Genomic DNA, 16,701 nt, shown 5'->3' on the forward strand with positions numbered 1-16,701 from the left:
CACCAGGGGAGCTGCGTGCACCTCAGCCTCTCCCTGAGGGCCCCCCACCTGCCCAGCCCTGCCTGGCCCAGCCCCGAGGCCAAGTTCAGGGCTTTGGCTCACAGTGCTGTGACCTGTCCTCCCTCCCTCATCCACAGAGTCGGGAATCCCGTCTCCTCTCTGAGCCTCTGTTTCCCATCCACACCGTGGCTGGTTGGAGGGAGGGGGTGGAACCAGCTGACTGCTCAAGGGCCCTTTGCTCCTCAGCTCCTTTCTGAATACAGAGGGAAACTGAGGCCCACAGATAGAAGGGACCAGTCCAAGGGGGGAGAGCCTGGCCTCAGCCCAGGTACCAGGCCCCCTGCCCCACCACCCTGGGTGCCCAGCACAGAGCCCAGACCCAGAGACAATGCTGCCAGCACCCTGCCTGCCATCAGCTCGGTGGCCCGAGCGGCACAGCGCCGTGGAAATAACAGGGGCCTTTTGCCTACTGTGAAAACTGCACGGGCGCAGCGAGCCAGCGGCAGGAGTAACGTGTTATTTCCCAGAGTCTTGTCAGTTGATGCGGAAACACAGGCGTCAGGCCCTCTCCCAGAAGCCAGGGGCAGAGGGGCGGAGGCTGCTCCTCCTTTATCTCCTGGGGCGACAAGCGGCACCAGGCTGCCACCCCATCACCCTCCATCGGGTCCCTTTAGTGAGCACCTACTATATGCTGGTTGTGTCCCCCTCCCACCCGCCCCCCCCCCCAGAGCCACCTGGGGCCGGTGGGATTTTTCTGCCTGTTTTTGACATGAAGAAGTGAGGCTCAGAGAGGTAAAGTCACTTGCCCAAGGTCACACAGCCAGCAGGCAACACACTAATCCCGACAGTTCGCATTTACTCAGTTGCTCCACGCGGGGAGCTCACCGGCTCCTACAGCAGCCCCGAGGCAGGCTCTGTTATAACGCCCAAGTCAGGGACCAGGGACGGAAGGAGGCAGGGAAGCACCTGCCCGAGGGCCCTGGCAGCTATAACAAGCAGGCTATTCTGCAGGGCACATGGCCTAGTGTCGCATATCCTCGTGGTTTTTTCCCCACGGCTTCACATTTCCCCAGAACAATGGTGGCTTGTGCCCCCTCAGACAGGCACCTGGGCTGGTGTCTGCCCGTCCAGACCCACCACGGGGACACCCATCTGTTCCAGAGCCAGAGACCCTCAAGAAGCCAAGCAGGTTGCCTGGTTTAAACTCTATCCCAGCCCGTCCGCTCCCTCCAATCCCTCGCCCCAGGACCCCCGGCACCAGGGAAGCCCCTGGCAGCACCCCGGGGCCCAGGGAGGGGGTATAGCGGCCACACGCACGCCATGTGCATCCATGTGCTGGCACATGTGCAGACGTGTGTAAGTGTGGGTGCGGCGCCCACAGGGACTGGAAGGGCTGGGCGGGGGTGGCCCATCTGCTCCCAGGCCAGCCATACAGATGGCGCCATTTACAAAACTCCTGTTCCCCACACCCCTGCCCCAGCCAGAGCCTCAGATTTCCAGGCCCCTTTCCCAAAACTGGTGGGAAGGAGGCGGCCCGGAAGGGCACCCCGGCTTCTGTGCGGCTCTCTGGTGGGGAGGGGCCAAGGTGTCCATGGGCGTGGAGGGGTGGACCTCAGCTTGGGCTCTGTGCCAGGCTGGGCCCCCGAGGGAAGCTGCCTCTCGCCCCTAGGCCTTCGCACAGCCTGTGCCTGTAGCCTGGAGTGCCCTTCCCGCTTGGTGTCACTAGCCAACACCTGCTCTGCCAGAGGTCTCAGTGTCACCATCCCTCACCCCTGTGAGGTCAGGGCTCCCAAGTCCCCGAGTGCCCCCAGCCCATTCTGTGCCCTGTCCCCACGCGTGGAGGCAAGTCAGTGCTGGACAAGTATTCAGTGCACAGAGCGGACGAACAAATGTGTGACGGTGACACCATGAGCTGGAACGAGGACCCCTGAGGCCCTGGTTCCCCCCAACTGAAACAGGCTGGCAGCTGGCATACCCACAGGCCAGAACCTCAGGGCTGGCCTCGCTGGACCTCTTCTGCGTTTATGGGGGGCCCCCTCCCATCTGCTTACACCCCAGCTCTGTCTGCATGGTGAACCCCCTCCAGAAAGTTCTGCCAAGATGTCCTACTGGGATCTGCCTCTGGGATTGCAGGCCTCCTGCAGGCCCAGTGCCACGTGGCCCTGGTTTTGCCTTCGGGGGCCTCAGGGCCTACCTCCTGATATGTAGCCACTGATCCCCACCCCCAGCCAGACCCCAGCCCCTGCAGGAGGCTGGACCCTCCCTCCCTCCCACAAACGTCAATTTTCTGGATCCCACCCCAGGCCTTTCTGGTCCTCCCGCTACACTCAGTTCTAGGAAACTGTCTCCAGAGGCTGTTGGGGACCTCCCCGGGTCCTGCAAATATGAAGGCACGGGGTATGCCTTGTTCATCAACCTCCGGAAGAGGTGACAGGTCCTGGGCGGCACCAACACCCCTGCCTGTGACCTTCGCACCGCTGGTCGTGGGGCCCCCAGAGATGTTTCAGATCTGACTGTTCCTCTTTTGGACCCTGAGTATTAACTACAGGGACACCCCCAGATCCCAAGGGGTCACACAACCGCTGCAGAGGGTGCTGCTCTCAGAACCACAGCCTTCCAGGGGCAGGGTGGGGAACAGAGGAGCCTGGGTGGCTGCCTCCTCCAGCTGCTCCCCCAGGATCAGCCCCGGAAAGTCTCAAATGTCGGCCTCTGCTGCCCTCTCGTGACCAAAGTGGAGCAGCGCACACAGCTGCTGGAGGCTCCGGCCAGCAGTGTGGGGGTTACCCTGGGGCTCTCTCCCTGGGCCCCAAGAGCCACATAAACCAGGGCCAGACCCATCACCCACTCACCCGCCCACTCTACCAGCCCTGAATGCCACCCACGCTCAGTCCTGATGGTACGGTTGGAGGGACCTTCCCCAGGCAGAAGCCTGTCTGGAATCTTGACCTCCTGGTCTCAGCTTGAATACCTCCTAGAACGGGGATCTCACTGCCCAGCTCATTTCCTCATGGACAGAGGAGATGGCTCGGGAGCTTTTTCATTCTGCGCTGACATTTATTCTTGCTGACCTTCCCCTGCCTGCAGGAAACCCCAGCACAGGTCTGATAATCGTACAATCGGGACACATCCCTGCCATTGAGCATTTGTGACGTGCCAGGCCCGTGCCGAGTACTCTACTGGAACAGTATCCTACTCGTGGCTTCTACCTGCCCCATGAGCTGGTCCCATTTTGTCTGCATGGCGGCGAAGTCACACGGGTGAACGTGGGGAGCCGGGGTCTGAACCCAGCTGCGCGGGCCCTGAGGCCCTGAGTCCTGAACCTTTGGGTTCTCCTGCCCTCTCTCCTGCCACCCTCGAGGGGCAGGCAGCATAGCCCAGGTCTGCCCACCTCCCTCATCTGACTTCCCGTCATCCTGCTCGAAAGGTGCTCAGGATTGGAGTGTTTGTGAAAACGCTCACGAGTCCAGCCCACACGGGTACCCAAGGGCCAGACATAGGGGTTAGAGGCTGAATTGTGTCCCCAACAAAAGAGAAGTGGGAGCCCTAGCTCCCAGCACCTGAGAATGTGGCCTTATTTAGAAGTAGGGTCTCACAGAGGTAACCGAGTTAAGAGGAGGCCATCAGGGTGGGCCTCACCCAGCATGACTGGTGTCCTTATAAAAAAGAAAATTTGGACACAAAACCAGATGCACCCATTACAAGCCGAGGGCTGCCTGAGCCACAGGGAGGCAGCAGAGACCAGAACCAGTCCCCTCCCTGCACCTGCAGAGGGGCACGGCCCTGCTGGCACCCTGACTTTGGACGTCTGGCCTCCAGACTGTGAGTCAGCACCTCTCTGCTGTCTAAGCCGCCCGGTATGTGGTGCTTAGTTTCAGCATCCCAGGGAGACTGAGGCACAGTCTTATCTCCATTTTGCACATGAAGAAACTGAGGCTCAAGGCCACACAGAAGAGCCACAGAGCTGGGACTCAAACCCGCTCTGCTGACTCAGGGCTTCCTACCCTTCCCACCACCTAGCGTGGTGACTCATGCTCTGTGACGCCGGCCAGTGGCGATGTCCCCAAGGCCCAGCCTCAAGTTCGTCGAATGGGGAGACATTGCTCCCACCACACGCGGAACTCACGGCACGTGGAGCCCAGGGTGCAGCTGTGAGTACACCTGGATACTCACTACTCAGGCCAATCTGTCGCTGTGCACCTGGCAGTTATGGGGGGAAACCTACCTGTGCTCGGGGGCCGTTGGCCCATTGCCCGGCTGCCTGTGTCTCCCTTTGCAGCCCTTGTCTCCTCTCCCTCCACCCGGCCTCCCCAGTGCCATCCACCCTTCGTCTCACCTTTCCCGTGGCGCCGTGGGACACATACTTGGCGCCCTCCCGCTGGGCAATCTCCACTTGCTTGCGGGCGATGCAGGGCCTGGCCAGGGAGGTGCCCAGGAGGTAGCGGTCCTCGTACAGGGCACTGGACTGGACGGCCGGCCAGATGAACTCCTCCACGAACTCCTTGCTGACATCCTCGATGAACACCTAGGGGGGAGCCACGGGAGGGAGTCTCAGCAAGGCCACCCGTCAGGAGGCAGAGCCCAGGGGACGTCCTGTCTGTGTCTGAGGCAGACACTGCTGATGGACCCTGGGCAAGCTGCACCTCCGCTTTTCACTCTGCACCCGGAGTAGAGATCGCCGCTACCAATCCCGGCACACAGCACCGCTCCTCTCCACCCTGCGCTCGGGGCAGACATTGTTAATCAATCCCGATACCCCGGCCCCCAGACCAGCTGTGTCCCTTTAATCCCTCCCAGCACGGCATTCCTGGCCGGAAAGGAAACTTAGTTGCCTCCTAAGATCTAGAGCAGTAGACAGATGTCATCCACAAAAGCCAGCGGCGATCTTGTCCCCAGGGTCAGCTGGCAATACCTGAAGGTATTTTTGGTTTTCACGACTTGGGTTGGGCAGGGGCTCTGGCATCTAGTGGGGAGAGGACAGAGATGCTGCTGAGCATCCTGCCATGCACGGGACGGCCAGCCATGAGCCACCAGTGCCAAGGTGGAGAAACCCCAATCTAGAGGAATGGTTCTCAAAATGTAGACCCCAGGGGTTCTCAGGACCCTCCAGGGAGTCTCCGAGCAAAAAGATTTGCTGTAATGACACGTTCACTACGAGCAAAAGCAGTGATGGGCAGCAGGGCCGGCACTGAGCACAGGTGAGCCGTTGTTCCTCCCGCCTTGGGTCCGGTGCCAAGCGCACTTAGGCTCGGTCCTGAGGGGGTCGGGGTGGTTCCTTTGGCTAAATCTCCGCCCCGGCGGGGGGAAGGTGAAATGCACGCGGGCCTTGTCCCGGGGTGAGTTACAGGCGCCCTGCAGAGGGACCGGCTCTGCTCGGGGCCAGGGATGAACCCTCAGAGCCGCTCGGTGAGCCCAGTGAGCAGGGACCGCGCTGGCCTGTTCACCAGACGGGCCCGCACCCAGCGCGGGGCTCCCTCGTCACACGATTAAATGTACTGGGCTCCATGCGCTGAACTCCGCTGGAGCTTCCTGAGGCTGCTGAGTGGATGGAAGGGAGGCTGAGCACAGGCAGATGAGGGACGGACAGGCGGATGGATAGGTGAGTGGGCGGGTGGGCCTGGGGACGGGCGGATGGCTGATGCTCGCAGAGCTGGGCAGGTGAGTGGGTGACACGGGTGGGGAGGGGGAGGGGAGGCGTGCTTTGGGACAGGAGACTGCACTGCTGTCCCGCCACGTGAAAACCCCACTCCCAGCCCCAGCCCCAGCCCCAGCCCCTGCCTCCCACGCGGTACCTTTTTGGCCCCGAGCTTCAGCGCCTTCTTCCTGGCCTCCTCAAAGTCTTCCTTCTGGCCGATGTTGGCCTGAGGAGCAGAAAAGCGTGTCAGCCCCCCGGGGTGGCCCAGGGCAAGCGCCTTCCACGCACAGTAGCCCTCAGACGGAGGGTTTCCGTGAGGCTAAGGCCTCACGCGAGGGGAAAGGGCACAAACCAGTGCGGAGAAGCCGCGACAGCTCTGGGAGCTGACCCTGTGGGGCGGAGGGCTGGCCGAGGTGGCCCTGTGCGCCGGCTGCTGGGCTGCGGCATTTGCTGTCACGGCCTCGAAGGTCAGAGGCTTCCCTTGCGCCATCTATCTACACCCACAGCCGCCCCCTCCGGGAAAGCCAAGACAGAGTTTGGCTCCTGTTGTTTTTGCTTAAGCTGGCGTGAGCTGGAGTTTTTAGGATTTGCAGCCAGGAGCCCTGAATAGCACAGCCACATGGAGAAAGATTCGGAGGCCACGTTCAGGTTCGTCAGGAATGATCAGGGATGTCTGACATGGACGCTGGGTGGGCGACCGGCATCCTACACAGCCTATTGCCTATGGCCTGCGACCTGTTCCATTCCAGGACTAGGTGGGCTGCAAGGGCTCGGCCCGCTCAGCAGCTGTAAGGCTCTGCGGCCTGCTGAATTATTGGGGCCTGGCCGGGACTTGCAGAAAGGGGAGGACCGTGTGGCCTCTGCAGGCCTGAGCCACCTGTCCCTCTCCAGGCAGGCTGGGCCAGTGGCACTGGTGCCCCCCCTTCAGTCACCCACATGAGAGCCGGCCTACTCTATGCTCTGGGGGACATCTCAGACGGAGCCACCAAGGACAGTCAGTTTACAGGTGAGGAGACTGAGGCAGTACAACCAGAAGCCTTTTCCTACAGTCCGACAGACAGGGAGGGGAGCCAGGCACGCGAGAGTGACAGAGCAGACGGGCGGCAGGTAGGAAGATGGACACTTGGGAGCCTTCTCACCAGGTAGGCAATGACGTCATAGCCTTGCTCCTTCAGCCACACGAGGATGCAGGAGGTGTCCAGGCCACCACTGTAGGCCAGGACCACGGAGCCTTTGCCGGACATGGTCTGGGGGGAGTGGAGGAGGAATGTGAGCGACGGAGTCAGCCCATCCCCACCCACCGGCCCCTGCAAACAGCTCCCTCCTGGCCCGGCCCCAGCCCTGACCTCGGCCTTGGGCACCCCATCCCCTGGACCAGCTGCCACTGGGGATCGGAACAGGCCGGTCACCAGCACCAGGGCCAGCTGAGGAGCTCCTCCTCCTGAGGCCATGCCCCTTCCATGCCAGCTCCCGACTGTGACCCGGGCCCTGCACGCCCACACCTACAGGCCACACTGGGCGAACAGCAACAGCAGCTTGGGGCTGGTGGGAGGGGGGGCAGGATGTCTCGGAGCCAACTCCCCTCCAGCTAGAGAAGCGTGGCCAAGGCCGGGATGCAAAGGACACAGCAGCCAGGAGCTGCCGGCAGCCCCGCACACTCCAATCAGAACAGCTCCTTGCTAAGCTCAGACAGTGCCAGGCAGGGCCCTGGGGGCCTCGCGTGGATCCCGCCAGGCCCCCGCTATGACCCCGTGAAGTGGGTATTGTCATGCCCATTGAGGAGGGGGAGACCGGGGCTCAGAGAGGTCAGTGTGTCTGTCTGGCTCCAGAGCCCGGGCTCTTCCCTGCATGCAGTGCTGCCTTCCTGCTGTGGGTGGACTAGGATGCCACGGGGCAGAGCCCACACCCCCACGCCCCTCCCCACGGGGGCCCAGTGAACCCTCACATACTGGGACTTTAAGCTCTGTTCACGTGCAAGTTCCTCTGAGCAGGGAAACAGCGCTGAGCACCTCAGTGAACTCAACTCTGACAAGGACCAGCTGGGAGGAGCTCAGAGACCCGCCCCCCAGGGTGCAGATGGGGAAACGGAGGCCCAGAGAGGGAAGGAGACCGCAGAGGCCTGGTACCTCTCTGTGACCCGCGGCTCCTCCCCAGGAGGTGAGGGGACAGATGTGTCCCTGTGGACAGAGGACAGAGGCACCATTGCCCACTCTGTCCCTCCCTTTGACTACAGCGAGGCACTGGCTAGAGGTCATCGGGTCAGCAGGTGGCGGGGCCCAGCAGCCCACGGCTACAGGGAGCCTGCTTGTGTCTGGTGGGGGCGCCTACACTGCAGTCTGGCCACGGTCAGAGTCCTCACTGGACACCCTCCGCAGGCCCTGGGGACCCCAGCAGGGCGTCCTGCCATCTCCACCCCGACAGGAGCCTGTGCACTGAACACTTCCCATGCGCCTGGAGGCCCAAAGGTGACGCCTGGCCCTCTGGCCCAGCCTGGCGGCAGATCCTGGACACAGAGCCGGACTGTGTACCGGACACACGTCCTCTGTGTGGCTCCTGACATCTCACAGCCCACCCACCGGCCGGCCCCAGGGCCCACACACCTGTATTGCCCTTAGGACTTGGAAGAAAACACCTCACGGGACAGGGAGTTTGGGGGTGGTTCTGATCAATCTCCACCACTCTCCCCTCCACTGGCCATTCAGCCATCTGCCGGGCACTGTCCCCCGCAGGCTGGGCTGCAGGTGACTCGCCAGGCCCTGACCCCGGGGCCAACAGGCGGTGCCCATGGCAATCTCAGGCAGGGGACCATTGAGGATGGAGGGGAGTAGTGGGAGGGCGGCGAGCGGGATTCAGGGGGAAGTACCTGGGGCTGAAGGTGCGGGTTCCTGGCTTCCGGAATCTGTCGTCACCGCGCGGCGAACTCTGCAGAAAAAAAAGCTGCTCAGCTTCTAGGTGCGGCAGCCCAGGGGGGTGAGGGGTGGGGGGCAGAGGCCCTGGACTAGCCTTCCCGGCCGCTGGAAGCCCCGCTGAGCCGCCTGGCTGAGCAGGCAGATTTGGGGAGGTGTGGTTGGGGCGGGGCGTGCATCCCGTATACTCATACAATAATCTGCATACCTTGAGGGTGCCCAGTGAATAAGTCTCAGCACCCCTGAAACCATCACCACAATCAAGAGAATGAACAGTCTACTATACGCTGAATATCCCACGGTGTTGCCTCATGTTGGAGACGGGGAAACTGAGGCACGGGCTAAGGAACTGCCTCAAAGACTTGTCTGGCCGGGAAGGGGCTAAGCCAGGGTTGAGACCCACGTCGCTGGACGTGTGAGTACAAGGCTACCCCTCTCTGGGAAGGTGCGGGGTAGGGAATTGCGGGGGCAAGGCATGGTCTGGGAGCACGCAGGTGGATCAGACACCGGGGGTGGCTGGGGTGGGCTAGAGACAGGGAGACTCACTGTGGGCCCAAGATTCACCCAGCTCTTAGTCACTTCTGCTCTGCCACTTCCCAAAGGCGCCTGGAGCCAAGAGGGTGGGCACCGGGGTGGGGGAGGGGCAGCTCTATGGAAGCAGACAGACCACCAGCTGTCTGTCCTGCTCAGCCTCGGGGGTCCCACCGTGCCTGTACGTGGCCCCACCATGCTGTATTCTAACTGCCCCGCCCCCCACTGAAGCATGGGGGGCGCAGAGAACCTCGGCCGTGGGTCTGGGCGGTGTTCAAGAGCCCGTGCATCTGGGAGTGTGCATCTGAGAGCGACTGTGTGTGCACATGCCTGCACGTGTGTGTGCATGTGTGTGTGCATGTGTGTGTGTATGTGCATGCTGGCGGGCCGTGAATGCGTGCAGAGATTATTAACTAGGCGGTGGCCTGGGGAAATGATGCAATCTGACACTGGCGTTGCTCCCGCCTTCCCAGCATCTGGGGAAGTTCCACCCTCTGCCAGCTGCGGAAACTAAATGAAGCGGAGGCCTCGACTGGGGGAGGTAGACAGGGAGGAGGAGAGTCAGCCACAGCCCAGTGAGCGCGTAAACACATTGTCTGGGTCCTCCAGACCCGGGTTCAAGTTACTTAAGCTGCTCATCTGCAAAACGGGGGCGAGAGCAGCCCATCTCCCACAGGACCCCAAGGATTCAGCGAGGTGCTGGGGGAAGGAGCCCAGAGCTGGGCATGAAGCCTCTGCCCACTGAACTCTCCTACCACTGTCATGGCTGATGGCTGACCTCGGGCAAGCCGCTCACTCTGCAGGCCTCCATCTCACCATTCACACAACCTAAAAACCTTCTGGTCCTGACACCCGGCTGCCTGCCTGGGGGAGGTGTCTATCGGATCCTGGCTGGGCTCAGTCTCCCCCAATCCCAGCCTTGCCCCACCCTACCCTCTATGAAGGGCCCACCGCAGGCCTCAGCTCCCAAGGCCAGCCCACTCATCCCTTACAGGAGGGAAGGATGACAAGATGGCTGGCCCGAGTTGGAAAGGTAGGGGGCATTCTCTGTGGCCCCAGCCGGAGCCATCCCGCCAGCTGCCGGTGGAAGTGCCAGGCCAGCCCGGGCACCTGCTCAATGCTAAGAAAACCCACGCATTCTAAAATGTTAGAGCTGAACAAGACAAAAACAGACACTACGCTCAGTGCCACGTGCATGAAACCATGTGCGTGACTTCAAGGTGGAGACTATTGTTACCACCTGGGGCTCAGAAAAGTTAAGTGACTTGCCCAGGTAACAAGCTAGCGGCTGGCAGTGCCGGGCTGGAAACCCAGGCTGACTGCAGACTGCCTGCTCTGTGCCCTACACACTGGGGTCTCTAGGAGACCACAGATCTCCCCTTCACTTCCCACGGCTTCCAGAAAACAAACTCCCCAATGAACCATCACCAATCAGTATTTTCTGTGTCTGCACGTCAGGGCTACAGCCCCCTGAATGTTCTGGAACCCCTCGCTGACATCTAACTCAGTGGAGCTGGGTTCATTAGTTGAAAACTCTGGCTCCACCTAGGCCACGAGAATTCTCCTGGACTTTGGGGTTTCCTGGCGCTAGGACTGCAGCTGCTCTCTCTTCGCAGCCCCCCGTCAGTGTCTGATAGAGCCAGGCTGCAGTTCCACACTTCGACCACGAGGTAGCGCTGTCAGGATTCAGCCTGACCATTTGCTTGACAGACCCCACTCATTTCAGCTGTAGGTTGTTGTTGAGAGAGACAGGGGAGGGGTGTTCCTCCCAAATAACAGGTGAGGGAGGAAGCCTAGGGAGCAGGCAGGAGGCTTGTCCTAGGCCCCACACTGGGACAGATCTCGGCTATGATTCCTGGGGCCCGAGTGTCAATCAGGAGCACTGGGCTCTCTTGGGGCTGCCAGCACCCCAGAAAGCTTCCTCCACCCAGCATTGGGGGTCATTTGGGAGTTTGCCTTGGCTTAAGAAGGTTGAGTCCCCAGTTTCAATGAAAATGCCTTGGGGTAGGTGGAAGGGAGACTAAGTAGGTCTTACCAGGCCCTGGTGACAGACACTCAAGCCCTCTTCATTGGGGAGTTTGTTTTCTGGAAGCCGTGGGAAGTGAGGGGGGGAAATCTGTGGTCTCCTAGAGACCCCAGTGTGTAGGGCACTTGACTATGAGTTCATTCTACTAATAATATTGAACCTGCCCCAAGTCTGGGGAGGGCGCCTGCCCAAAGGAGGGAGGGAGCCAAGGCCTGGAAGATCCCAGTTTCCCCAAAGTATTACAGCCCCAGGCCCTGAATTCCAACAGGCTCTCTCCACAGGGGCGCCCACAGGTAAGACACTTGCTTCTGGGGCTGTGTGCACGGAATGTAGGCATCTCCTGTCCTGGCAGCCTCCCAGGGCCCAGGGGAAAGTGCTTGCATAGCAGGTTAGTCTGGGCCTGTCCCCTCTTCTCCCCCATCCCCCCAAGAGTCAGGCTCATGGGGCCCAGGGCCAGGAAAAGAAACGGTTACCATCAGAGCCAACTGAGCCCAGAGCAGGCAGGCAGTTGATGGGGGCACATGGGAGCGCTCAGGGGCTCGGCGCTGAGCAGGAGCCTTCCTCCTGTGCCGCCCCTGTGCCCGCCCGGCCTGGGCAGTCCGCTGGGCAGGATTCACCTCATGCTCATTTGCTGGCACTGGGCAGAGCCAGAATTACTTCTTGGTACAGCCACAGGTGGCCCCACCCCAGTGCCCCCTGTCCTGACTGAGAGGGGGATGGGAGGGGGAGGGAGTTTTTAAGGGAGACCCCTCCAGTTCCTAGCCATCCCCAAAGTTCCCATCCCCTTTGTGCGGTTTCTGCCTCTACCATCAAAGCCTAAGGTAGGAGGGCAGGGAGCCTGTCTCCCATCCCCGCCGCTAGCTTTTGGCAACACCCCAGACACAGTGCGTGGACCGACCTGGGCACTGCTCCCAGTGGCAAGGAGACCTTCCTCTAGGCCCGGAGCCCTGAGCTTGTGGCAGCTGTGACACAGGGAGAAACTGAGGCTTGGGAAGCGGAGGTGAAGATCCAAGGCCTCACCCAGCTGTACCTGCCTTCGGGGCAAGGGGTCTGCTGGCCTCCAGCACTTGCCCTCTCCTGTCACCAGAAAGGGGTCAAAGCCCGGTGCCCATTGGATCCACCCCTGGATAAAGGGCAGGTTTGCTCCTGCCCAGATGTGCAGCCAGACCGCCAGGCTCCGCCGAGAGGACACCGGGGTTGGGGGGTCACGGGGCCTCCCCAGGAAGAGCCCAGGCGCGTTTCCTCCCTTTCACAATGACCTTCCCACCCTGCGGGGCGCGGCCGCCCGGACGGCGCGCGTTTCCTGCGGAGGGGCCCCTCCCACAGCCCGAGGAGCCCCGAGGGCAGAGCCCGGGGCCGCCGGCCGCCCGCCCCACCTGGGCATGAACGCACCTCCCTTTGGGAGGCAGAAGGCGGCTGGCGCCCCCTGCTGGGGAGGAGCCCAGCCTCACCCCAGGCGCCGGCCGCGCATCCACGCGGTAAACTGAGGCTCGCGGCGGCTGCGGGGGGCCGAGGCGCCCAAACCCGGGGGGGGGGGCGAAGGGCGGAGGTGGGGGCCTCTGGTTTCACCCGGAAAAAAGAGGCGGGGACAGAGAGGGGGCGAGAGAAGCCCGGACCTCACACCCCCTGACTCGCAAGGTCTCCATTTGGGGGGTTCGCCTCATAGAGGAAGCTGGATAGGAGAAGGGGAGCTCAGAAAGGACCTCGCCCCGCGAAGGGGGCCAGTAACCCGACCTGCCCCCCCAGACCCGGGACTCGCGGGCGGAGGCCCCCAGGAACCCCGCCGCCAGGCGTTAGGGCAGCAGGGCCCCGTGGGGAGCGCGCCCTCCCCGCCCTCCCCGCCAGGCCCGAGCCGGGGCCCCTCCGCCTCCGCGGGGTGACCCGGGCGGCGGGTCGGGGGGCTCCTTACCGGGGTGCAGGCGGCGGCGGCGGAGCAGGGCCGCTGGCAGCGCGGAGCCCGGGTTATAAGCCCCGGGTCTGGGCAGGGCGGGGGACCTGGGCACGTGGGGACGCGCGGGGCGCGCCCCGCCCCCGCCCCGCCCCTTCTTGGAGCCGCTCCCGCTCCGGCCACCCGGGGTGGGCAGAGCCCGCCTGTCCCTCCCTCCGTGGCCCTGCCCCCCCAGCGAGCCACTCCCACCCCCTCCCACCTGCCCCTGGGTGCCCGCAGGCTCCTGAGGGCGCACGGGGCGCAGTCACCCCGCCCTGACCCGGGGCGGCGGCTGGTGAGGGCACCGCGGGGGCTGGGACCCGCGTCCCTGGCACCGTGCGCGCAGCTCCGCTGGAGACCTGCCACCTGCCCCGCGTGGGCAGCGTACAGGCGCTTGGAGGCGGGAGTGGGAACAAATGCCCCTTAGGCGCGGGGAGTTCCGTGCCCCCCCTTGTCCGGTGTGCCCCCCGCCGACCGCAGAGCCCCTCCCTGACCCCGCACCTGCCCCGGGGGAGCCGCAGCCCACTGTGCGGTGAGAAGACCCAGGTGGAGGCGGAGGTGGCACTAGAAAGCCTGGGTGTCATCCCAGTGCAGGATGGGGCCCTGGCTGTCTCCCCAGAGCCTGGCACCTGACCACATTGCCCAGGGGACCCGGTGAATAGCGGCTGGAAGACCGGCTGCCTGCTGACCGCGGGCAGCAGGGAAAGTTTCGGTTCACAGAGCGAAGCTTCTTGTTGCAGAAAGAAACGGAATGGTGACCGGGTCTGGCCTTGGGAGGCTCTGCACCTCCCAGGTTTCCCAACCCGGTGTACTGGCCCCAAGGCACCGTCACTCCCACCACAGCCCAGTGAAACCTAGGTCGGGACCAGCCCAAGGCAGTGCCATAGTTAGGACACCCCCAGCTTCCTAAGTCCTCTGAGCCTGGAACCCCCACCCCGTTGTAGGTGGGAACCTGAAGGCCCGTCCCCCCCCAGCCGCCCTGTCTCCATCCCATGACCCTCATTTCTTCCTTCCAGGTGTCACTGTCCTTGGAGAACGTTGGGGAGGGTGTGGTTGGATAGGAACCACTTCCTTGGAGTTATTACAGAGGCCGTGGAGAGGGAAACTGAGGCAATAAGGCCTGATGTTCCCCAAGCTCCCTGAAGTCAATGGCGGCCTCAGACAGAGCCCCCTTATCCAGACCTTAGAAAGAGGGCAGGTGAGGGAAGAGCCCCTGCCAGTCAAGGATGGCTGGGGGACAAGGGGGGGAGACAGGCATGGAAGAGAGGTAAGGCCAGCGTTCCCCATGGGTCTGGGCCACCCCACACCCCTCGTGGTCACCACGACTGCTTTTATTCTCCTACCCGTCTTTGATCTCACGATTACCCTCTATGAAGTTGCTACTATGGCCCTCATTTTACAGACGAGAGCCTGAGGCACAGAGAGAGGGTGTATTTCCCCCGAGGCCACACAGCATGTAAGTGGCAGAACAGGTCTAGACCCCAGTGTCTGAAGCTCTGGCCCAAACCCTCTGCTCTAGTTTAGGTTGGAGCTGAGGAGCCAGGCTCTCAGGCTGTAGGGACATTTACTCCTTGCATTTCTGTAAAGTGGCTCCTGCCCAGGGGACTATCCCTTCCTGGTGTACAAACGCTGGTGACATGAGGGGCGGTGAGATCACAGGTCTCCTGAGAGGAAAACAGGGACCCAACTGCCAGCAGGGGCCCTGCCCTCTGGGCACTAGTGTGGATGTTTGCCCGGAGGCAGAGGTCAAGGTGAGAGGAGACTGGCCGGCTCTTGCAAGAGCCACTTTTCGCCTCCCCCGTCCATCTGCAAGGTGGACATCCACGTCTGCCCCGGCCCTCACCCTGCAGAGAGGTTCCTGGGTCCAGGGCTGGGGCCTGACCAGAGGGGATCTCCGCCCCCCCCCCCCCGCCCCCTGGGGCTCAGCCACCATGGCCTTGCCTTTCACTCACACCCAGGTCAAGGCTCCTCAAGGAGCCTGCACACTTCCCAGGGAAGTGACCTTGGGTGGCCCCTCTAAAGGCACAGGGGCACCTAGGCTGGACCAGGTGGAGAAACTGAGGCAGTGGAGTCTGAGATGCGTGTATCTTTTAAATACACCCAGCGTCCACCCCTGTCTCCCTCCAGCTCCTCTGCACTGGTCAGCAGGCCCCAGAGCCAGAAGAGCTGGTTTCATTAGGTCCCTGCAGGTGTCAGCGTAGGAAACATTCAGAGCTGTGGAGAATTTTTTGAGCTTATCTGAGCCAAACTGACGACAGTTGCCCGGAAGCAAAATCTCAACGGATTGTGAAAATGCTCCGGAGAATGGCAGTTTTGCACGTATTTTAAACATTAGAATCAAAGGGGAATTGGTAGGATATTTGATGACAGCAAGGAATGACTGTTGTCTTTTTAAGATATAGTGTTATAGCGATAATGGTATTGTGACTGTGTGTTTTAAAAGATTTTTAAGTTTAGAGATGCATTCTCAAATATTAATGGATGAAAATGGTTTTTACAGAGACCTGCTGGTCCCCATCACACTGAGGGCCTCACCCGGCGCCCCTGTGCCCTCCACGCTCCCGGGGTTGAGCCCTTTCTCGCCTTCCGGTCCTCACTGTCCCTTGGGGATGCCCCCTGGCCCTTCCCCCTCCTCCACCAGATGGGTCCCTTGTCCTGCCCTCTCTCCCACACTGGCACGAGAGCGTAGGCGCCTGGTTCCCTTCAATAAACTGGAGGGACATGCCGGCTCCTGTCCCCCCCCCCCCATGTCTTAACTTAGGCCGCCGCCTCCTCTCACCCGCGCAGGCGCAGGAGACACCTCACCTGTCCCACCTGGGCCCCCCACCTCTCCCCGCCCACCTCCGCGCAGCAGCCAGGGTGCCTTTTCCAAGGGTTGATCTCACTTTTGTGGCTACCTGCCTAAGTGTTGAAGGGCACACTCAGGGATGTGGCCTCGTTGACCCCCCGGCAGCCTGTAGACACTGACACGGCCTGAGCAGCTGACCACGGGGTGCCCCTGCCGTCCTCCCCCCCCCCCGCCGCTCAGGGCTCTGCACCTGCAGGTCGTGGAGGGGCCTGGTGTGCAGGGACTAAGCACGCTGCCCTGCAGCCATCTCATGGCTGGCACCAGAAGCCACGTGGCCTCTGCCGAGGCCTGGGAACTGGCCGCAGGGACAGAGTGTGCCCTCTAGGCTGGACCCCAGGTTGCCAGTCCCCACCCAGAAGGAACACAGAGTCCAGTTATTGGGTTCTTGGAAAAGCTGCATCACGGAGTTTAATGAGTGACCTGCGGGGTTGTTTTCGTCGCCTGATGGTTCAGAATGGCCCCGGAGGTCAGGTGGCATCAGGGGGCTGGGCGGCCGGACGGGGCCAGCCTGGGTGACGGCCGGCGGCGGGAGAGGTAGAAGTGGGAACACCCCTAGGAGCTGGCTACCTACACTGGCTGAGGGTCCCTGCGGAGGAGGGCGGGGCGGATGGGTGGGGGAGCGCCAGGCGGGGAATCAGCCTGGATTCAAGGCCAGGTCTGCCACCAGCTCGCTGCGTGACTCTGAGCAATCACTCCTGTCCCCAGCCTCCCTGTCACAGCCTCAGACGGGGAGTTTAGGATAAGGTGGGGGAGGAGGGAGGCCAGACTGGCCAGCGGGCACTCCCTCGGTGGAGCCTCAGTCTTGAGTTGCCGCGGTCCCCCCTGTCCCCC

At 62.3% G+C, this 16,701-nt stretch overlaps 1 protein-coding gene across 1 annotated transcript in view; it reads right to left on the reverse strand.

Annotated features, from left to right (window-relative positions):
* The window catches only part of ASS1 (argininosuccinate synthase 1), a 44,686-nt gene extending 31,607 nt beyond the window's left edge, over positions 1 to 13,079 (reverse strand). Inside the window, exons 1-5 of the mRNA XM_087823254.1 lie at positions 13,005 to 13,079; positions 8,496 to 8,554; positions 6,772 to 6,879; positions 5,790 to 5,858; positions 4,334 to 4,522 (exon numbers count right to left, since the gene is read on the reverse strand). Coding sequence (XP_087679380.1) covers positions 4,334 to 4,522; positions 5,790 to 5,858; positions 6,772 to 6,876 — 363 coding nt within the window. The 5' untranslated portion in view covers positions 6,877 to 6,879; positions 8,496 to 8,554; positions 13,005 to 13,079. The remainder of the gene's footprint in view (positions 1 to 4,333; positions 4,523 to 5,789; positions 5,859 to 6,771; positions 6,880 to 8,495; positions 8,555 to 13,004) is intronic.
* Between the last annotated feature and the right edge of the window lie 3,622 nt (positions 13,080 to 16,701).

This window comes from Miniopterus natalensis, chromosome 12 (genome assembly GCF_054644295.1).
Source record: "Miniopterus natalensis isolate mMinNat1 chromosome 12, mMinNat1.hap1, whole genome shotgun sequence".
Lineage (NCBI taxonomy): Eukaryota > Metazoa > Chordata > Mammalia > Chiroptera > Miniopteridae > Miniopterus > Miniopterus natalensis.